This window comes from Amblyomma americanum, chromosome 5 (genome assembly GCF_052857255.1).
Source record: "Amblyomma americanum isolate KBUSLIRL-KWMA chromosome 5, ASM5285725v1, whole genome shotgun sequence".
Lineage (NCBI taxonomy): Eukaryota > Metazoa > Arthropoda > Arachnida > Ixodida > Ixodidae > Amblyomma > Amblyomma americanum.
The window spans coordinates 8,741,258-8,764,265 of NC_135501.1; the positions used below are offsets into that span (position 1 = coordinate 8,741,258).

Sequence of the window (23,008 nt, forward strand, 5' to 3'; positions counted from 1 at the left end):
GGACGGTGCAAAAATCGGCTGCCTGGAAATTTTTTTCACAGGGAAGACGCACAAACCGGAATGCCCGCTTAGATCAATTGTCTCAGAAAAAGGTGCGTGGCAGGAGCATGTGGGACATTACCGAAGGGACAATTTGAAGAACTTGTTGGGAGAAGACCCGTTCCAGATTCGCAGCTCATTGGAACTTGTGAATGATCTGAGAGCCGGCATAATGGGAGCGGCGACTGCCTTCTCGCTAGACGTTGAGGACTTGTTTTACTCTGCTCCGCATGATGGTCTCTACAACGCAGTTCGCCAGAGGATAGACGACACTGGAGCCGTGGTGTTTCAGAATACAGCCGGCATAGGCGTGGACAATTTTATGGAGCTCCTGAGCTTTTACCTCTCGTCCACTGTCGTTTCTTTCAGTAGTAGATTTTTGACCCAGAAATCCGGGATTTGTATTGGCTCGTCAGTTGCCCCGGTATTGTGCGATGTTTATCTGGCTGCAATGGATAGAAACATTCATAAGAAACTGAAGGATAAACATGTTGTGAAAGTTTACAGGTATGTGGATGACTACCTTGTAGTCATAGACACAGCTGCCATTGACCATTTGCCGGAGGCCGCTAGTAGTATCTCCGAACTGTTCAAAGCCTTTTCGTGTGGTCTGAATTTCACCATTGAGTTGCCTGTGAATAACAGCATCCAGTTTTTAGACGTGTTGCTTCTTTTTAAGGACGACCATGTTTGCTGGTATTACAACGTAAGGTCTAGAAAGAGTTTGCTACCATTTGACAGCGCGCACTCAAAGTTAATAAAGAGAACGATAGTAACAAACGCACTTCAGGCGGCGTTAGCCAAGAGTTGTGTGCATATGGCAAAATCAAGCTTTGACAACCAGGTACAGCGCCTCTACTCTGCCGGGTACACGCCTTCATTAGACACTAATATATGCGAGGCGATGGTCAAAAAGTTAAAGGAGGGGAGGCAGGTTGGGAAGGAGCGAGAGAAGAAACACGTTGCAGTCATACCGTACCTTCACAAGATGTCCCACAACGTGAGAAAGGTAGCAGGACGGTATAACGTCCAGGTCGTCTTTTCCGCACCGTGCAAGCTATCGAGGATATGCGTCTTGAACAACAAGGCAAGACAGGCGACCTGCACTACGAGACACGGGCAACGGTACACACACTGCCGGACAGGGGTTGTCTATCAGATACCCCTAACGTGCGGTTGTGTGTACATAGGCCAGACGGGAAGATGCTTTAATGTCAGGGCCAGGGAGCACTTCCTCAACATAGATAGAGGGTCTGGAAGTAATCTAGCAGACCACTGCAACCAGCCTCGCCACAAGTGTAAACCTATATTAGAGAACACAAGGATCTTAGCAACATCAAAAAACAAAACAGAAAGGGAGGTCATTGAGGCCTACTTTATTGCTAAGGCAGGGGACAGTTGCGTAAGCACGCCCTCAATTTCACTGCACGAGAAAGAGATGCGCTTCCTTGACCATGCCTAAAGATTACTGATTTTACGTGTTCGCCTGCCACTTTCCTTTTGCTCATAAATTTTCCTATGCTCGCCCGTGCGCATTCTTCTCCTCAGGTTTTTGGTGCGGCTCATAAGTGGTAATTGTCCAAATTGTGTTTTTACATGCAGACTGTTTTTTACCTGCTTATTGGCGTTGACAAGTTTTTTTGCTTTTTAGGTTGTTTTCACTTGGTTTTAGTTGTTTGTGGCATCTGTAGGTTGCATGACGTTTTATCTGTTTTTAGTTTTCTGACTCTGCTTTTGCTTCGCTTGCTTGGGCCCTTTTAGGCTCGCTCTTTGTTGTTGTTAAAGTGTTCTTGACACCGCCCTTTGGCCACGCTGTTGTTTGGCACTTGTTTTTTTTCCTTGGTTTTTTGCTGGTTAAAGTACTTTTGATATGCTCACTTCATAAAGTTTCACCTCTTTTTTTTCCCTTTCTGTGGTTTTTCCTTCTGGTTTTGAGGGGGGTAAAGCGTGGTGAGGAGGTTGTCATACACTCGAGCAGCGCCATTAGGGTGGCTAGACTGGGGAGGTGTGAAGACCGCGGCGCTTTCCCTCGGGCGCGCGTGACCCCTCTGCGCACCGATGCCGCCAGGGGAAATGTGGCGCTGCTACTAGCGGCGCGGTAAGCTTCGCCTGGTCAGCCTGGCTCAACCTCTCAGCTGCGTCGGTCTTCCGCACATCGTAGCAGTTGTCAGTGCAGCGTTTTCTCATGCGAGATGCCTCCACCAGCAAGAAAGAAGACCGAGCGTTGGTGCTTTGTGCCTGGGTGTGACACGATATACAGGAAAACGTCAGAGAAAGTCTCTTTGTTCCGTGCCCCTGCCTGCCAAGAAATGTTGGCCAAGTGGTCTCGAGCGATCCCACGGGCCGACAAGGCGTTGGAGGAGAATTCTGCAGTTTGCGAAAGACACTTCGACTCACGGTACGTAGCCAACATTTTTAGCTGGGCTTGTGGGTGAGACTTATTGGAATGCGGAAAGCGTCTAGAATAAACAGAAGTGTGACACGTGTTATCGGCGTGCTGTGTGACGGTACATAACGCATTGCACGACATTCTCGCAGCATGCCCATCCTGCTCTTTCACGCTAGCTCAAACTGATCACCATGGTCTGTTCTTTCTGTTGCCTCTAGGTTTATCGTTCGTGACTTCAAGCACATTATTAATGGAGCTGAGGTCTTGATACCGCGCTCCATTCCTGCCCTCTCAGAAGACGCAGTACCTACTGTATTTTCTAACCTACCGAAATACATTAGCAGAATGCTGCCGAAAGAAAGAAAAAGAAGAAATGCCTCACAAGCTCCTATACCTTCAAAAAGAAGCGGCGCTTGCCTTGACACGACGGAGGAATGCCCCCCGGCAGACGTGGAGGGTGCAGATACACAGCGAGGTGGAATGTCCGAGCCGTTCGCCGAGGAACTATTCATTTTCAATCTGAAACGACCTTCGGAACTGTGGTCACTGCAGAAGCTTAAGCAGAACAACATTGCCTGCTACCAGACTGCAGAATTTGCAAAAGGCGAAACACCGCCTGTTGTGTTTACCAAAATGGTAGTGTTCTGCATTGGAGAAGGACATGTCAAGTGCAGCATCTTCTTGGCTGGGCAATTTCATAAGGAATGCGATGTGCGGTGTAAAGAACAAGCAGAAGGTGAATTGTCGTACGCAAACAGCCTCACCGTGTGCAGTGGAATTGGCCATACCAAGGAGTTCGAGAAGCTAAATATGAACAACATTGGAAGATTATCCGGACATTGCCTGTTCTCATCAGCATGTAACGGATCAGTACCACAACGTATGTTGTTCTGGACTTGAAGGACTGCATACAGCTTATAGAAATTTGTGTACAGTAATGTCTTAACATTGACGACCAGACTGATACATTTTAAATGTCTTTTTTTTCATTTCAGGTACGTCTGCACAGTTACCTAACCGCTGCTTGTCATGCAAAAAGAGCAGAAGCAGTATGAAAGCTCGCTTGCTACGCTGCAAAAAGAAGGCTCGACTCCAGCTTTCAAATGTTGCTGCAAAACGGCTAAAGTATGCCATGCGTACCCTGCAACGGAGGAATAATAAGTTGAACTCTCTGCAAGATGCCCTCAAAAAGATGCAAGAAAAAAACATGGCAATCAAAGCAACCTTTTTTGAGGAAAAGGTTACCCTGAATACTCTTTTTCTTTATTTGAAAAGCATTTACTTTTGTAACTCTGTATATGTTTTCCAGTTTAAAGAGCTTCCCAAAAAACAGCAACCCGCTGTGCGTGCATGTTTTGAAGTATCAAGAAGGAAGTCCAACCATGGGTACCGTTACAACAAGGAATGGCTGCTGGAATGTATCCTCCTAAGGATGAAAAGTCCACGACTGTATGAGCACCTGAGGTCTCATAAAATCTTGGTGCTGCCTAGCCGAGTCTGTCTGCAAAGATACATGAAGGTATTTAAATGTGCCTTTTTTTACATGAACAAAAAGTAACTGCTTTTTCTATTTACAGGGCTTTAAAGCATCGTATGGCTTTAGCACCAAGCTTCTTGGGTGTGTAAAAAAAAACAGAAGAGCTTGATGGAATTAGGCGCCATGGGGGCTTGCTCATAGATGAGATGAAACTTTCTGCTCACTTGGACATGACAACCTCAACTCATATAGAAGGCTTTGTTGACCTAGGTCTATTCAGTGACCACAGGGACAAATATACGAAAGCTGACCATGGGCTTGTCATTATGTTTCAGCCTTTAGTAGGCAGCTGGACCCAAATAATAGGTAAGAATGTTTGTACAAAATATGTTTATTGATTTCAAACTATAATCACGTGCTTATATGATGTGCTTCATTTCTCTATAGGTGTATTTGCTTCAAGTGGAAACGTCAAGTCTCAGATGCTTTCAAAAATTGTGTTAGAGGCAACGGTGCTTTGTGAACAAGCTGGTCTTCTAGTTCACTATGTCTGCACAGACGGCGCAACATGGAATCGCTCTATGTGGCACAACCTTGGTGTGTACGGCAATGGGAAGAATGTAAAGTGCAAAGTAACGCACCCCTGTGATGAAGACAGGTTCCTACTCTTTATTTCAGATTTCCCGCACCTTGAAAAATGTGTGCGAAACACATTGCTTAAGCAAGGACTCAACACACATCTTGGCCGAGTAAGCTTGCTACATGCTGGTCTATTTTTTATATATATGCCTTGTTTGATTTGCTTTTTTATCGCAAGTAAAATGCGATTTTATACTTCATTACTTATATTACAGGCCCACTGGGAGCATGTTTCCACCATGTGGAAGCTAGACAATAACAGTATGACACTGAAGGTTGCACCAAAGCTTACTCGCAGTCACATTTATCCAAATGGCTTTGACAAGATGCGAGTAGACTTGGCTTTCCATATTTTTAGTAGAGAAGCCGAACATGCCATTTCCTTTTACAAGGAGGATACAGACAGGATTTATCCAAATGCAGAGCCAACAAGAGTTTTGTTGATCTGATGGCGAGGCTTATTGAAGCTATGACATCGAGGTTCCCTGCAGAAGCCATGAGGTAATTTTGGTGTGGGGTTTTTCTCTCACAATGCTGCATGATTTTGTTTTTGGTATTTCAGACCGGGCAATAGGAAAGAGGCCACCCTTGATGAAGCGCTTCGGTTTCTTGATGAATGGGAGGCTCACGCCAAAGGGCTCGGCTTTCTTAGTAAGAGTACTTCTGAGGGGGTGAGGGTGTCTATACATTCTGCGCTGCAAGCATCCCCTCGAGCAGAACATTCTACAAAGCACCTTCTAAAGTACCTTTCAGAAAAGGTCGGCTTCAAGTATATAATGACATCAAGACTGAGCCAAGACCGCTTGGAACAATGCTTCGGCGTTGTCAGGCAAACGAGTGGGGCAAATGATCATCCTACCCCAGCTCAGTTCATTCTGATCATAAGGTATGTAATTTTTACTTGAGTTTTACAGACTGTCAGCATGCTTATATATGTAACAACTGTTCCTTGTGCACATCCAGGTGTCTAAGCTTCTAGAGTCTGGCAAGGAGCCCTAAGGACGGCAATGTGTCGCCGGATGTCCTCGAGTCATTGCTGTCTGTCGAGGAGGTGCTGGCTTAAAAGGAAAGCCTGGCAGAAGACAGCGTAAAGGCTTTGCCAATTGATGCCATGGAAGTGGCCGCAGACCACCACAGCTATGCTGAGCGGCACAGCGATGCGCGGCTGATCTATTACATTTCAGGCTATGTTGCTAGAAAGCGAGTTCTGACAACCCATTGTGAAGCCTGCAGAGCAGCATGTCTCTGTGATAAAGACAACATTGCAAAAGAACTTCCAGCCGAGGCAACCAATGAGTGGAACCTTGGGGGCCTTTTATATCCCTCAGTGTCGTTTTATAATCTTATCAAGGTCCTTGAAGACAAACTTACATATGCGTTCCGCCGAACGCGCTTGCATGCCGAAGCTGCGGCAGAGATTTTACAGTCTATTAGTGGTGTGCCAAAAATTGGTTGCTCTCACCATTCTGTTGCGCTGACAGCATCAGTAGTACGTTTTTATTGCCTCACAAGGATGCACTTTTTGCTCAAGGGCATAAATCAGGAGGGTAGTGAAGGGAAGCGTAAAACACTGAAACCTTGTGTATTGTAGATTCTTTCTGCAAAAGTTTCCCCCCTCATTTGTAAATAAATGTTTTCATGACCAGATATGTGTTGCTTCATTGTCTACAATCGTCGGAGATTGCTTACGTGAGCGTCAAGCTGGCATACATGCTACAGGTTCACAATCGGGGACACCTGGTTTGCGCGTTGGGGCGCCTTCAGCCAACGCGACTGCAGTTTCGAGGTCCTACGGCACGCATTACAACCTGCTCTTCTCGCCGTAGTGGCTGCGTTTCGACGGCGGCGCAACGCAGAGAGTCAGTGCACGTTAAAGAAACCCAAGTGGTTGAAATTATTCTGAAACCTTCCACTACGGCGTCCCTCGCATCCTGGGCAGCGTCTCGAAATGTGCACGCACAAAACGCGCTTCAGTACAGCTATGCAATGCAAACTGGGCTTGTGAAGCAGCATATTCCACGGGAATAATGATGCGAGTTGACGAAACATTATTTTATGGTAAAGATTCATTCTTTGACACTCACAAAAAACGCGCGGTAAGCGAAACAAGCCCATTTTCGCCTCGGTGCTAGAAATTTAGCCTACGCGATGCGCTCATTTCGGCTGCTCACCTTACCGCGCCTCTGCCGTCAGCGTCGCCACACGGCATCGGTGCGCGGCGGGGCCAAGCTTCTCCGGCCGGTTTTCACACAAATGTTTGCGGGCAGGTGGGCTGGAAACGCTGATTAATCAAACAAAATGTGACGTCACGTTTAAAACGTCACGTGACGTCATGGTCACGTGACTTTTAATGACGTCATGTTCGGTTGGGAAGAGACATATTTTCCCTAGATTTTTCTCGGAATTCCCCACGTTTTTGACAGCGCGCGCGGGTTCAAAAAGCGCACCTGATGCGCCGCGCTTTCACACACTGCATGCGCGTTTCTATATTTTTATTATATATGATATCCTTGAACTGCTGGTGTATTATTTTAGTGCGCTCGAACGGCGCGCTTCGTTGTGCATTTATTATAATCGCCACTGCCTGGCGGACCCGATACAGCTTTTGCAGACCTGAGAGGTTAAACACGTATATCCATGCAAAGCCACGCAAATGCGCCTACAGGTGACCACGCCCGTCTATCAGCGCTCCGTAGAGTGCCTGCATTTACAATCGAGTGCTGTAGGACTATGAACCTGACCTATAGCATACATATTATAATTTTTCCTTGTATTCTACATTCTCTACATGCAGGAGACTACACTCATAGCTTTCGTTAGTGCAGAAATTTCGTACAACCGTGTCAAAATTTGGCGGTCCGGTTTTTTTCTGCACGACGTTTTGGAGGAGAAAAGCATTGGGTCTTTGAAGGACGACAGTCTATATAAACTCCTATTCACTGTGTCGTCGTACCTATCGTAATTAATGACGACATATAAAGGCTTTTGATACAACTCTCGTGATTTAAAACAAAACTGTTCGTTTCACTAACCCGCGAAAAAATATTGCGCGCAATCATTCGCCACAGCCCGTTGCTGCGTAATTTTTGTTTTGTGCGGATTTTCTTTTATAATATGACAGCTGCACGCGATAGCTTATATATATAGTTGCGCAGCCGACCACTGCAGGTACCAGTAAACACGTACCCCGTTTAGAATGAATTTAAAAACGCGGTCGGGAGTTGGAATTATTTGTCCGGGACGCTGCGGTCAAAGTTCGCAGTTTTTGAAAATTGAAACACGGAAATTTTTGCGCATAGCTAGTCACTCTTGCGCTAAGTAAATATCTTATTCCTACCCATCATCCCCTTGTCAAAACACATATAAAAAATGAGAAAAACGACCCATTTGATGCAATTAAGTTCACAGTCCTACAGGGTGGGTTCCACAACAAAGAGAGCAACGGGAGTCGTACTTTATTTACAAATTTGTAACAATTCCTCACGGCATTAATGAAAGTCCGGGTTTATTGACCTCCATCGCCCCTTTCAGAGCCAGTGCTGACCTTAGGAGTGCCGGCGCGTCAAACCTCGGTCGTTTGTCGCCAGCGGCATCTTTTTCAAGCTTCGCTGCCCGTCCGCTTACACAAAGCTCTTAATTCATCCCCCACCCCTGTCTTCCCAGTTCGACGTACCACCTTGTCGAGCGGGGTGCAATTGAAGAACCAAGAACCCTTGATTAAATGCTCCTGCCATTCACCTTTACCCCCCCCCCCCCCCCCCCCACAGGACACTTTCGCGAACTCGTGTATGTTTTGCCGCCTTTTTTCTTTTTCTTTTGTGTGTGTGTTTCATGCACAGTGCACGTGTGTGTAGTTAAGCTAACTGCGCCGCTGATTCCGCCTTCACTATTCGTACGCTCCTGGAACGTCTCCTGCCCTGTCTGAATTTATTCTTTATTTGTTTGCTCGTTTTGGCCGGCGGCACGGGCAGTACATGCATCTATGATTCTTATCTGCTCCGGGACTCCGCCAAAGTCTGTTATTGTTGCTTTGAGGGCCCGGATGCCCTCCCTCCCCTCGTTATTCCTTTTTTTCCCCCGGGCTGGCCTCCCGCGCAAGCTCGCTGGGCGGCAGGGGACAAAGCGTTTTTCTTTTTCTCTTTATTTCTTTCTCCTTTTTCTAGTATTTTTCTTTTGTGCCCATCAAGGGTTCTTGGTTCTTCAATTGCACCCCGCTCGGCAAGGTGGTGCGTCGAACTGGCAAGACAGGGGTGGGGGATGAATTCAGAGCTTTGTGTAAGCGGGCAGCGAAGCTTGAAAAAGATGCCGCTGGCGACAAACGACCGAGGTTTGTCGCGCCGGAATTCCTAAGGTCAGCATTGGCTCTGCAAGGGGCGATGGAGGTCAATACACCCGGACTTTCATTAATGCCGTGAGGAATTGTTATTAAATTTGTAAATAAAGTACGACTGCGTTGCTCGAGATCTCTTTGTTGTGGAACCCACCCTGTAGGACTGTTAACTTAATTGCATCAAATGGGTCGTTTTTCTCATTAATATATGTGTTTTAACAAGGGGAGGTAGGGATAAAATATGCGCGCGGTGGTTATTAAAGCGAATTTGTATAAAGTTAACGGTCTGCCCAATGTACTGCGTACTGCACACACTGCATCCTAGGAGGTATATTACGTTGCAGAAATCCCAATCAGAGTTGTCATTAATTTTCCATTTGAATCCTGAAGCTGTGCTTATTTCACAGCTTGATGTTTGTAATGTGTTTGCAGACCTGGAATCTACTTTTTCCACAAGGTCGACACCCCAAAACCGGCTCTTTATGTGACTGAGTGTATTAGAATGTTTCGAATGTTTTTCGGTCGTCTGTAGACTGCATGAGGGAGAGCAGTGAAAATTTTGGCGAGGCGCTAGCTCGCTTTGTTTGAGAATGTTGAAATGTTTTTTTGAAGATTTTGTTTACGTACGTTAGGCGGCTTGGTTACTGGTGAAGGGAAGTACGAGATTTGCCTGATGGTCTGTTTGCTCGCTGTATCGACGTCACTCCAGTATTTGCTCTCGGTTGGGTTTAGATGTCCTTTGAATGGCATCGTCGGCAATGGCGACGGGTATCGCTGCTTAATGAGGACTTCTTGCATGCGTTTGGAATTTTTTACGAAGTCTTCATCTTGGGAACATATTCCTTTAGATCGATGTGCCTCAGAGTATGGGATGCTTGTTTTAGAGTGACGAGGATGGCAGCTTTGGAAGTGTACGTATTGTTGACGGTCCGTCGGTTTTCTATATACACTGGTGGTGAGTGAGCTTTCGTTTACCAAAATCTCAACACCTAGGAAGTTAATTGTGGTGTGGGCGTACGTGTAAGTGAAAGATATGTTGGGGTGGACGAGGTGTGTCAGTCCAAATTAAAAAGATGTCATCCAAGTAGCGTTTGTATAGGGTGGGCTTAATGGGACAATCTTTCAAAAATTTAGGCTTATTACTATGCATGAAGATGTTGACGTAGGTGTGGGCCATCCTTGTACCCATGGCTGTGCCGTTAATTTGTGAATAGTGTTGATTGATGAATTCGAAGTTGGTATATTCGAGTACGATTTTCGACAGTATTTATAAAACACGTGGAGCAGGGGAGCATCAAATCACTGATCGAAGCGTATGAACAAAACAGAAAGGAGGAATCCCCTGCTGCACGTGTATTAGATATGTTGTTCACAGCAACATCTTGCATGAAGCTGCAGGGAAGAGAAAAGTCGATGAGACGTAGCCAGTTGTACTTGAGCCGTCTACATCGAAGGATTCACCACCGATCCTCTCACCAGGTTTCGTGAAGCTTGCGCTTTATCGTGCCGGTTTACCACTGTCCTTCTTGCTAGTGAAGCGATTATTTTTTTAATGTTCTCTTTTTTCCCCATTTGCCATCTGCCATTTTTGATCGTGCCATCTTCTGGGCAAGTACTACGTTTGAGGTTCGAAAAAGATGCATAAGCGATCACGACCTATGCAAACAATAACAAAGACGAAACACGCTACAAGAGCACCACTAGCTGCATATCTGCATATCGCGCGCACACGTGCGACTGATTTTCGCTGACGATCGGCCGCTCCCGCTGTATTCAATTAGCTGTGTCGCCAGATCGTCTGTCGCGAGGCGCTTTCGCTGTGCCCGCATGACCGCTTGTCTTGACCTTCCAGGGGAATTGCGCGTTGCTCACGCGCGGCTTAGCCCGAAGCCGGTAAACCGGCTGGCCACCGCCACATCTGGACCTGGTTTGACTCAAATTGGTCTCAGCCGCGCGCCGCGTCTTGTTCGGTTCGGGCGCGAACAATACGCGAGATTCAAAGCGCTCGGCCGTCTCTGTCTCTATGGGGGGGGGCACTTGATTCCAAGGGCGCTGCTTTTCAGCACCACCCCGCCGTCGCCCGCCTCCGATTCCGATTGAACAGGCGGGGGGTTCAAAGGGGAGCTGCAGCGGAGAGGCCGGGCAGCTCGTCCTAATGACAGCGCAGAACATGCGTCACTGACAGCCCCCTTCCTTTCGCCGTCTTGTCCATCGTGCGTCGCGCCGAGCCCGACAAAGAGGAGGCCGTCACCCCCCCCCCCCCCACCCTTCCCTCCTGAATGGGGGGGGGGGGGGGTGGAGATTCCGCAAATAGTTTCCCAGAGGCATCCTGTTTGTTTTTTTTCATGGGGTCAAGGAAGGTGGCCCAAGCAGTGTGAGGCAACGTTCTCTGTTCATTCTAGAGAAGCAAGCTTACACTGCAAAATTAAACCTTGTCTTTTTCTTCCAAATGCAATTAACTAGGAGTCATGTCCAAAACCATTTCAGGTTGTTATGTGGGCACCCCCAACCTTTTTTATTTCCGTGTAACTCCAGCACTTCTTCACCTTTGTCATTGTAGCCGCTATTGTTCAAGTACCATGCAACATCTTGTTATTAGCACTTGCTAATTCATGCCTTCTGCAAGGTTTAAAGGACCTTTTTAATTGGAAATGAGAGCATGTGCACAGGGTGGAAAGCGCGTGATCTGCCAGGAAACACTAAAGCGGCCCCGAGAAGGGATCTTTATTAAGGATGCCAGCCATCTTGGGCCTCTCCACTTGGCAACGACGACAAAGCGTGTGCGGTCCCTATGATTAGGCCCCAGCTGTGGAAGCCATCCTCGGACACGACCATGACCTTCGACATCTGATGTTTTTATTTAAAAACACAGGGACCAAAGTCTTGCTGTATGCAGTGCAATCGCCATGTGGTTCCATAATCATCCATTTAGCCCGGCTCTTTGGACGGATTCAGGAAACGACTGAAAAGAACAAAAGTAACGAGCAAACAAAGGTGCGCTGCATAAAAGTTAGAACGTAAAGAGACGAAGGCACGCTGCGCTAATGCTGTAGCGAGGTCTAACATGTAAAATTTCGCGGCTGGCGTCGATTTCTACAAAGCGCGAGTAGTGCCTACGGAAATAAACAAAGGCGCACTGGAGATGGGTAAGTCTGTATACAAGCACGAGTTTTTGTCTCTATCAGCGATTTACTAGCTCACACCGCGCGATTTTGATGTCTGGCGTCGATTTCGACAGAGAGGGAATACGGGCACGAAACGGGACGCTCGCGATCTGCCAGGAAACAATGAGGTGGCCCTAAAAAGGGCCGTTTGCAGGAGCACTTCAACCGCGACCTGCAGCGGCGTGGCGGCGCGGTGAGCAGTAGGCCCAGCAGTGGTCCGTCTTGTGCAATTTGTCTCCGCACCGACGACACCGGTGCACGACGTACACCTCTCCTGGTCTTGCCCTTGAAGCCGACGCTATCCCTGGTCCGTAGATCTTGACGAGGGCGCGACGATAATCTTTGACATCTGGTCGATGCCCCGGTCTCTCGCCACGTGATATCGGTCTGCGGCAAACAAGGACAGCATCGGCTTGCCAGAAGCATCCAGGAAACGATGCTGCAAAAAAAGTTACGTTACAAGCGCCGCAATTTGGTGAGTTCTGCTCGAGAAAACTTGCGAAAATGTTGTTCAACCCTTACCTCGGGGTTGAGAATGTGCACGCCCGACAAGCGCTTCAGCGTGGCTGACAGACGGCGGTTCAGCTGGCGCCGCCGGCGGTCCTCAAATTGCGCCTTACGTGGCTCATCGAAATGGCGTGGCAAGACTTTGAAGACCAGCACGACACTGGCCACGTTCTCCTGCAGCAGCAAAACGAGGTCCTGGAATGCGCAAGACATGTAGTTAAGCGGTACAGCACTTCATGAAGCGAAATTTGAGATAAAATGCCTACCTTTATGTGGCTGGAAGCGAAATTTGAGATAAAATGCGTACCTTTATGTGGCTGGCGATTTCTCGCGGGTCATCCCCTCTGTCGAGATCGTTGCCGCCAACATATAGGACAACAAAATCGGCGTGCCGAAAGCGGCGACCCCACATCCGGTTGAGAACGAGGGAGAAGCAGAAAAACGTCACAGAGAAGCGCATCCCATCGACCAATCAGCGTTTCCAGCCCACCTGCACCCAAACGCTTCTGTGTAGCCACCCTAGCGCCATCTTGCTACTCCCACAGATGCCTGTACTTATTAGTTGTTTGCGCTACTGCGATTATTTTCAATACAGCTACACAGAACACATTAAAAATAGACCTCTAAAACTTTAAACATCCAAGAAATTGTTAGGGCATTACGCCAAGCTCTTTGTTGCTACAAAATTTGAAATATGCAGACCTGTACAAGAAAACTTGGGAAAGTTTCGTTTTCGTTTCGTCTGCTGTAGCAGCTGTAGGTTACCGACGTATACTAGTTCATTACTACTCACAGCGTAGACTGCAGGACAGAATTAAGATACGACCGTTTGATACGCCAAATACGCTCTGCATTACACACCTCTCCGCCCCATGTGTCTGCTCAAAGCACTCCCGAGCATACTCCACTGAGAGAGGTCTCCCTCTTTTCGACCGTGCGTTCTAGCAACTCTTCGCACTTTGGAATCATTCACTTCCACCGCTCGGTTCGCTGTCTTTCGCACAAACGTTGCCTTCTCTGCTTGTTTTGGTTTTGGATGTCTGATTCGGTGCCGGGAAAGCGCTGCAGACGAAAGTAGTTTCCCGTGCGCACGTTGGTCGATCGTATCTCTTGCGCGCACGGCGGTCGATCGCACACAAGAATCTGGACTCTGGACCCGTCGGCAGCGTTCAGGGCGACACCCGAAACTGCCATAGCAGTCGGCAGGGCGAGTAAGCCCGCCTTCGCTCGAAAACACAAGAACACAGATAAAAACGAGAATACAGAGAACAGAACCGTCCGCTTATACACGCTCGCCTGTCGGTTGCTCAGTAGATTCAATAAGCACGCAGCGCGCTGTGGCTCCGCGCATCGCGACCTACCGCTTTGTCTCGCTCGTGCACAGAGTTTCAGCAGAATGCCGCCATCGTGCATCATATGCAAAACAAGATGCCAAAAGGGATCGGGAATTTCTCTTCATGTGTGAGTACTGTTCTCTGAAAAATTCGTAACGGCACTGTCGCGTGTTTTTTTTTTTTCCTTAAGATTGCCTTGTATGCATGCAACATGCATGAAGAGCATTCATGGAGCCTTACGTTTAGTGGTATATAGTACAGGCTTGGCATTGAAACAGTATATGAAAAGTAAGCGAAGTTGTCCTTTTTTTGTTTCAGCTTTCCTCACAACAACAAAGACTTGCTGCAAAAGTGGCTCAGCGCTATTAGGACACCATTGCCTAATTTACATATAGGGCACAGGATCTTCTCAAGACATTTCGAGCAGTCATGCTTTTAAGCGGCCACACCAGGCACTTTTTAAAACCAGACGCAGTGCCAACGATATTCCAAAGGGTACAGAGTGAGCAGGTAGGTGCAAATTGTGGTTGTGCTCTGTTTATGTCCAGTAGAACCTGCATTCAGTGTGAAACTTTTAATTCTCATTACGGGTAAGTTATAAAAACTACGCTGAGCCTAGCTGATGTCTAGAGCCTTTACAGCCAAATATAAGTAAAAAGAGAAAATTACCTTTTCAACAAAACGCTAGATATTTAAGTTACAATTAAAAATTTAGCAACTGGTATGTCAGTACAAAAGTAAAGGCAGCAATTCAACATAAAAAGGATCAAGTTTATGATAATTAAATAAAATCCGCTGTGTATCAGCAGTTCAGAGTGGTGCACTAGACGGGAGGGCTTACGCAGGAGAGACTGTGTGCCGGGCATGTCTACATTATTAAACACAATTCTGACAGCGGTCAGTCGTGGTGTCTCACCAAGTCTGTGTGCATAGGGTGATAAGTTATAATAGAGCGAGTGCCTCAGCTCATGCAATATTTTTACTTTAGGTTGCAAGCACATCTTGCGGTGCTATTTCAGGACTTCAGTCTCTGCCACGTACGTCATTACAGAAACGCAAGCGGGTAAGTTTAAGTGAGCAGAAAGGCCAGTGCTTCAGACAACAAAATTTTTATCTTAGGGCATATCTATGCAGGAGCACGCAAGCCCAGAAGTAACCAGTTCACAGACAACGTCCTCACCCTCCTCACGAGCTCAGTTACCACTGAGAAAGTCTCCATGCTTGCAGGTAAAAGAATGAATCCGAATATTGGTGTCTCATGCATCCGAATGCTGGTGTCTCCAGTAGTGAAAATGTTCCTACTTCAGGCCATTAGCGTGAGGCCGCATCTCAGCCAACCGGTCACCTCACCTATACCCAAATCCCCCTGCAAGCACTTGCACACTCCCACAAGAAAGTCCCTACGCAAGTGAAAGCAGGTGAGATGCTGTACATAAATAGCAAGAATCTCGCGTCAAAACTGTTTCTGCTTCAGGACATGTCTGCACCACAAACCCCCAGCTCAGTAGCAGCATCACCATGGAAATCTCCACACAAGTGCTTGCAGGTAACATGTAAAAGGCAGATGATGCACTGTCTCCTCTGACACACCCTTTCTGCCTGAGCAGACAGCTACACCAGTTTGTGCAAGTTCAAGGATGCACAGTGAGGACCAAGGTGCAACGAGCCCAGCCAAAGCAGCAGTGAAAGTGCAACATAAGGTATGCATATACAGATTATTATGGAAGCTTAGTTGCTGACACAGTATTCTATTGCCCACACACAACACAGTCTCTGAAAAGCTCCAGCAAAAAGAAAGGAGTAAGCCACGATCACCCATACATTGCTTCACAATCTCCAAGAACTCGACTGTGGACAGTCAAGAAAAAGCTGTCTGTTGCGCGAAGAAAACTTTATTCAGCCTCACAACAGTTAAAAGAAAAAAAAAGAATGATTGACCTCAAAAGCCTTCTAAATGAAATGAAAGAAAAACAACTGATTTCTCCGAATGGACAAGAAACACTGGAGGCATTTGGAGAACTGCCACGAGAGATTGTAAAAAGTTGGCGCTCTAACAAGCCCAAATCACCATCACAAAGACGATACAGTGAGAAGATGAGGAAGTTCGCCACTACACAGTATTATCAGTCTCCAAGGGCATATGAATATGTGGCCAGCATTTTCCCAATGCCCAGCAGGCAGACAATTCGCACCTGGCTCAAAGTGATTGATGCATGGCCAGGGTTTACAAGTGAAGCTCTCAATCACATCAAAACGTCATTTGAAACAAAAAATGAACGAGAGCGGCTTTGCTGCCTGATGCTAGACGGAATGAGTAATAGGAAAAGGTGTGAGATGGACACTAAGAAAGGGAAACTGATTGGCTACGTTGACTTGGGGAACAGTCGGAGTCGACTGGACACAGATGACTCCTCACTAGCTGGAGATGCTCTCGTGCCCATGGCAGTTGGCGTGGCAGCTCCATGGAAAATTCCCTTTGGATATTTCCTCAACAATGGACTCAGTGGGGAGCAACTGAGAAATATAGTTAATGAGGCCATCGAGCAGCTGACACAATGTTCGATGAACGTCGTTGCTGTTGTATGCGATGCTCTAGCTGCTAATGTATCCATGGGCAAGCTTCTTGGCTGTCGGATCCATGAAGCCACAAGTGAGCAGTTTGTGACGGTCTTCCCCCATCCCTGCAACCAATCAAGGACCGTGTCCCTGGTATTCGATGCTGCCCATGGATTAAAATTGCTCAGAAACCTCCTGGGCGATAAGAAAACACTGCACAGCAGCAAATAAACTCCGGAGGGCACATATTGAGTACTACAGACAAATTATGAAAGTGCGACTGGCTGCACAAACATTCAGTGCATCAGTGAGCAAAAGCCTAAAGTTTGCCAAGGAGCTTGGAATACAAAACTTCAATGGGTCCGGTGAAACCGCAGAATTTATTGCTGATGTTGATCGGTGAGTTCTGAAGTAAAATTCTCGTTTGCATAAGTAATGCAATCTTCTTTTGATGTTTCTTTCAGGGCCTTTGATATATTAAATTCACACAGTCCAACTGCAATACATTTCAAAGCATCGCTGCGAGCAGCAACATTCAATTTTCAAAAGCAGACGATGCTCCAACTATCTACAAAGCTCATGTCTCTGCGTCTTCCGTCTCGTGAGCTCGTATGCATCTCGGGGCGGAGAATGTCTGTCATAAGTTTGGCATTCTCGTTGAAGAGCAATGCAGAACTCGCCCAGATGCTCTTCGATTCCACTGTTTGCAGGTAGGACTGCATATTGTGTTTCATACACTATTACTGCATGTCAATACACAAGTGCACAATCCAAATGAATGAAAACTTTCAGTGCTGCTTTATTAATAAAAAGGGTGCAAGACCGTAGGGCACTGTGCATGGTGCTGAGCCATGCAGCTGAAGGCACCTCATGCAGTTTCAAGGCAATGCGTTTTGTCCTAACTATATAGCGTAGTCAAAGCACCAACAGTGAAAGCATGACAAGGTGACAGTGACGGGAAAGCACCTCTAAAACGTGCTAAAACCAATTTATAGAAATAATGCTATCCTATTAGACATGCTTACAGCATGCAGTTTTAGTCTATCGCTGAATAATTAAGGAAATAACAGAAAATACCTGCCAGTCCAAACTCTAGCCCAGTGTATTGTTGCTCATAACAAACGTAGTCAAAAGTCAAGTACAGAGCCACAGTAGGATAGCACAGAGTTACAGAATAAGCATGCTGCAATTCTTGAAAGGAAATGGAGAAGAAAAGTATTTTTCATGTTGTTGCAGTTACAAATGAGGGCAGTGGAGAGTTGAGAAAGTTAGCAAAAATGCAATAAAAATGCAAAACAATCCAATCATTTTACCACTGTGGTGGAAGCATAAGTATTAAATACCACTGTAGCAAAATATCTTAGCGTTCAATGAAAATAGAATTCAAAATGAAGCTATTAAAGTCAACAAAAAAACTGATTAAAATATAATTATCAGAAATCAAAGCAGAAGGCTCTCCAATTACCATGGCTGCAACAAACATGATGCAAATAAGCTTAGCTAAGAGTAGAATCTCGTTGGCTATCAAACAAACAAGTTAAGCAATAACTATGCCATTTTGAGCACTACTAGAAACTGAACTCACTGGAATATGCTTTTCACTGTTATTTCGCTCCGTTGCATTAACAAGGAACTACGAATGGAGATATGTTTTCTTCATTCTGTTTGCCAAGGCAGGAAAACAATTGCAAATTGTCATGGTGTTTTCATTTTCATTACAGCTACATTTGCACATACCAGTTCAGTCAAGATCATCTTGAAATGTTCTTTAGCTGCATCCGCCAGAGAGGGGGATGGAACAATAACCCCTCGGCTCTGCAGTTCCGGTACGCATACAGAAGCCTACTGGTGCATGCAGATGTGCGGCCTGTGACGACCGGCAATGTTGCCCCAGATTTTGAGGGAATTGCAACAGTGGCCCATGAGCGTCTGCACAGAAGCAATGATGATGAAGCTGACGAGTCACCAGATATGTACATTGCTATTGCCATAACTGACCATGACTACAGCAGTCTTGGCTATGGACTCGCCAATTTTAGCACTGAGGTTGTGACCTACATAGGTGGTTTTATTGTGAGGGTTGTGTCAAAGAGCATAAACTGCACCTCGTGTTTAGAGATGCTTGTACAGGATGACATCGCAAGTGTCCTTATTTTCATCAGAAATAATGGAGGCCTAATCATGCCTTCAGCACTCGTAATTCACACCCTGTGCACTGCGGAGCACATTTTCCACTGCAGTGATGAGCAAGGGCACAAAAACGTTGACCGCTTGGTTATGCAGTCCTTCCAGCAGTTCTGCCAACGACATGAGCAGAGCTTGAAGGAAGTAGAACATTATAAAGAGAACCCAGCACATGTAATTGGAGTGATCAAGTTCGTTTTGAAGAAATATGTCACTCTCAGACTGAGAGAGGAGGCTAGAAGGATAACTGAGAGGGCAAGAGGAGCATATGTTAGAGCACTGCTTAGAAAGCAAATCTTGTTTCAGCATCAATAACAGCCATTTCCAATTGCACTAATCAACGTAGCGACACATACATGAAGGGATCCAAAGTTAATGAACAGTCAGTGTATATGTCATAATGAGCCCCTCGATTATATCCCTTTGTCTGCTCGGCAACTTAATGACAATTATTTAGTGCAAAGCAAGGAATGAAGGAAACAGGAATAAACTAATATTAATAAATTTTTACAAGCCAAAGTCGCACTTGGGTTATGCAGCATGCTGCAGAAGAGGATTCCTCAATAATTTTGATACCTGGGGGTCTTACACACGCCGAAAATTTATTACAAAATACAGAGTACCAGCTGTTCCAACTAGCCGTATTGCATATTCTCTTAAATACTCCTGATTTTAAATTATTAAAATTTGGCATTCAACAACTGTTGATTCTTTCTTGTTGACAGCGCGTTTAGAGCACAGGGACAGAAGAAACACAGAGGACGACGTCACAGGCGCTGAACTTCAACTTTATTCAAGAATCATCGAAACCCCGCATATATACCCATGACAGAGACGCCACCAAGCGGCGAAAGCTTTATGCGCTCGTGGAAACAGAGATGATAAGGCGGGTGGGGCAAAACGACAAAGGCTAAAAAAACCGAAAAATTTTGAACAGAGCAGGAAAAAGCAGAGCAAGAAGATGCAAAAAACTTTACCAAGTCATTTGAAAGAAACACTCCGACACGTGAAAAAATGGGGCAGATGACAGACAGAATTTTGAAGACGGTTCCCGACAGGACAAAGGAATTGAGTAAACGACGCCTTCCGCGCATGCAGTAGATGGATCTCTGTGCCGAATGGTGCAGCCTCTTTTTCTTTTCTCTTTTTCATTTACAATCCTACAGAGCTGCGAAAGGCGCTGAGGGGCGGAAAAAACGACGTCCACTCCTGCTTTGCTTCCAATTTCTTTAAGGTTGTGTTAAATTTGGTGCATGTAGGGGATAACAGCAACCTTTTCATATTGCTTGCGCGCTTCAGCCGGAGCCCTCCTATTCTCGCGCTTGATAATTTTCAGAACTTTTTCAGCAACAGAACTAAGCAGTTGTGGCGGGTACCCTGAGTGCGTGAGCCTGCTTATCTGGTTTGTGAAGCTTTCCTGAAGTTTGTGCTCACATGACTTGTTCAAGGAATTAAGAAAGGAAGACTGGATAATACCTCTTTTCACCAGCTTCGAGTGAGCGGAGTCATAAGGTAGGATGGCCTTTTTGCCCCTCGGTTCAAATGCCCAGCACACGTGATTGGGCGTGAAGAAAATCCTTAGCTCCAGGAAGCGCAAGGAATCATTGTCCGGCAGTTCGTGGGTCAGTTCGAGTGGAACTACAGTACCCTTAAAAACACTAAAAATTTGAGGCACTTCCTGAATAAAAGCTTCGTTGTCGCAGTCTAAAAGGACTAAGAAATCATCGACGAAGCGGAAAATTTTTTGAACGCTGGAATGCTCAAATTGGTTCCTGAGAGCTCTGTCATGCATGGCAAGAAAAAGATCGCTAAGCACGGGGGCAATGCATGATCCTATACAGATTCCTGGCTTTTGAATGAAACGTGACCCATTCCATTCAGAAACAGTTGATTTTAGGTATACAAAGAGCAATTCCAAGAACCCATCCACCGAAACACCACACTCATTCTGGAAGGTTATGGCGCCGTGATTGTCGATAGCTTCGCGAACGCATTTCATGAGGTCATTAGAGGGATATAATAAAACAAATCCTTGACGTCTATAGAAAATCCGCGAAAGACTTTACCTCTATTCGCATTCAAAAACCCAATGACTTGTTCCGTGTTCTTCACCAGGAAGGGATCATTAATAGAAAGCAATTTCAGGTTATCTTGCAAGTACTTAGCTACATCTTTCTGCCAGGTATTTTTCTCCGAAACAATAACACGCAGAGGGCACCCTATCTTGTGTGTTTTGGCGGTGAAGAACATTTGCAAGCAAGTGTTATTGTTACCTTCTATTGAACGAGCCAGCTTTTCGAGATTCAATCTTTGGCAAAGTTTTTTAGCTACATTTCTTTGCTTGGTTGCTAAAGTGGCCGGGCTATTTTTAAACGCTGACTGAATTGCTTCGGCGGCCTTGGACAGGTACAATTGTTCAGGTAGAATCACAAACCCCCCTTCCTTGTCAGCAGTTAGCAGAGATAAATGGTTATCACTTAAATGCGAAATTCTTTTTTTTATTGGAAACTTCTTTCCTTTAGACTTGCTTCGCATCAACACGTCAACGCCGTCCGCGATACATCTATCTGCTTCCCCCGAGGGGGCAAGCCTGGAGACTTGCCTGACGAAGGTGAGCAGTTCTGGCGCTGTCCTCTTAGCTGCCGAAACTGTGACCCACAAAATCCATGCCATCCTTTGTTCGAAAAAGCCACTGTGATAAAAAAGCACAGGAACAAGTTGACACGTGAAATAGTGGAAGCAACCGAGATTGCTAGGCACGAGGGTGAATGTGTAAGTGCACCCTCGGTTTCATTGTCGAAAAAAGAGTTAATCTTTCTATCGGGGCCTGTTTGAAGTAGTAATGGTTTTACAAAGGAGTTAAACAAAAATTTTTTTCCCACTATTCTCTCCTTTTCGCTTTTATTGTTTTTATGCACCTCATCTTTTAGCCTTAGCCGTGTTTTTTGTTGGCTTCATCTTTCATGCTCCTCCCAGTTTTTTACCGTTTTATCTATCCAGTGCATTTTATCTTCTGTGTTTAGCCGCGTTAATTGTAGGCTTCACCTGTATCGTTAAATTTTCGTTTGCCTATCCAATCACCACTGTGCTTTTTCATTGTTGGTTTTTGCTTGCCACTATGCTTTTCTTTTTTCGCCACGTTTGATTTTTGTTATACGCGTATATTTTGGTTCAGTGTTTTCGGGAACCGTCTTCAAAATTCTGTCTGTCATCTGCCCCATTTTTTCACGTGTCGGAGTGTCTCTTTCAAATGACTTGGTGAAGTTTTTTGCATCTTCTTGCTCTGCTTTTTCCTGCTCTGTTCAAAATTTTTCGGTTTTTTTAGCCTTTGTCATTTTGCCCCACCTGCCTTATCATCTCTGTTTCCACGAGCGCATAAAGCTTTCGCCGCTTGGTGGCGTCTCTGTCATGGGTATATATGCAGGGTTTCGATGATTCTTGAATAAAGTTGAAGTTCAGCGCCTGTGACGTCGTCCTCTGTGTTTCTTCTGTCCCTGTGCTCTAAACGCGCTGTCAACAAGAATGGATCATTACCAACTAGCCCGTCAATTTGTCCTAAACAACTGTTGATACAGTGATAGTAGTGGGGTTGCTTCACCAGTGCATTGTAGGATGAACCTGGCCAACGTGCATGTTTATAAAGCAGTATCGCAGTGTAAAAGTCAGGACTGCGTTCCATTACCGTGCAAAGATCTCGTGTCATGCCTTATGTCAGATAAATGGCAATTATGCATGACACGCAAGGTAAATATGTCTGTCGATTGTAGTAGAAGAAATAAGAATCTCTTTGTTGAAGTTCCTTAAAACACACCTTACATGTGTAAAGCAACAACTCTTCACCAGTGCAATGTTCAGTGAAGAAAATGTTTCTGAAGCTACGGTCACTGAAGTGTTCAGCAAGTACTCAAACATTTATTCGCATTAAAGAAATTTATTTATTTATTTACAGAATACTGCAGGCCCTTCTGGGCCCTAGCAGGAGGGGCAATACAGTGCAACATGAATATACAAAAAACACTGAAAAAAAATTTAAAACACAAAGCAAAATAAGTTTGATGGCGTCAATCTTCTATTTTTTCAATGGAATCTATGTCACATAGTGCTGTTAAAGGTAAAGTATTCCATTCAGTTACGGTGCGAGGGAAGAAGGAGTATTTAAATAGGTTAGTTCTGGCGGTGAATGGAGTTAGTGAATCAGAGTGGCGATGTCTTGTTGGTCGTGGAGCGGAAAATGGCTTGACGTAGGGATCCGGGCACATTGACAACTTGTTATCTTTGAGAAGGAAAAGAAATTTTAATCTGAGAATTTTACGTCGTACCTGCAATGTTTGAATTCGGTGTGCTCGCATTATGGCAGTAGGTGAATCGGTTGAACGGTATTTTGAAAAG

The 23,008-nt window shown here is 45.7% G+C and overlaps 1 protein-coding gene, 1 long non-coding RNA gene and 1 pseudogene across 4 annotated transcripts in view; 1 reads left to right on the top strand and 2 right to left on the bottom strand.

The window, feature by feature from the left end:
- Window positions 1-23,008, bottom strand: part of LOC144132273 (uncharacterized) — a 68,642-nt gene that overhangs the window by 6,884 nt on the left and 38,750 nt on the right. The window contains exon 3 of one of the 3 annotated variants that reach the window (XR_013314746.1): window positions 11,444-11,836. The exons of 1 other annotated variant lie outside the window; for it this stretch is intronic. This is a non-coding gene — a long non-coding RNA (uncharacterized LOC144132273). Of the gene's footprint in view, window positions 1-11,443; window positions 11,837-22,607; window positions 22,893-23,008 lie in introns of those variants that run through there. One more of the 3 variants, XR_013314745.1, reaches the window with a different exon arrangement.
- Window positions 2,909-6,302, top strand: LOC144133362 (uncharacterized; annotated as a pseudogene).
- LOC144132272 (uncharacterized) lies at window positions 11,823-13,020 on the bottom strand. Its single transcript, XM_077664584.1, has 3 exons — window positions 12,853-13,020; window positions 12,561-12,740; window positions 11,823-12,477 (listed from the first exon to the last, which is right to left on the bottom strand). The coding sequence occupies exons 1-3, from the start codon at window positions 13,003-13,005 to the stop codon at window positions 12,337-12,339; spliced, it is 474 nt and encodes a 157-aa protein (XP_077520710.1). The 5' UTR covers window positions 13,006-13,020; the 3' UTR covers window positions 11,823-12,336.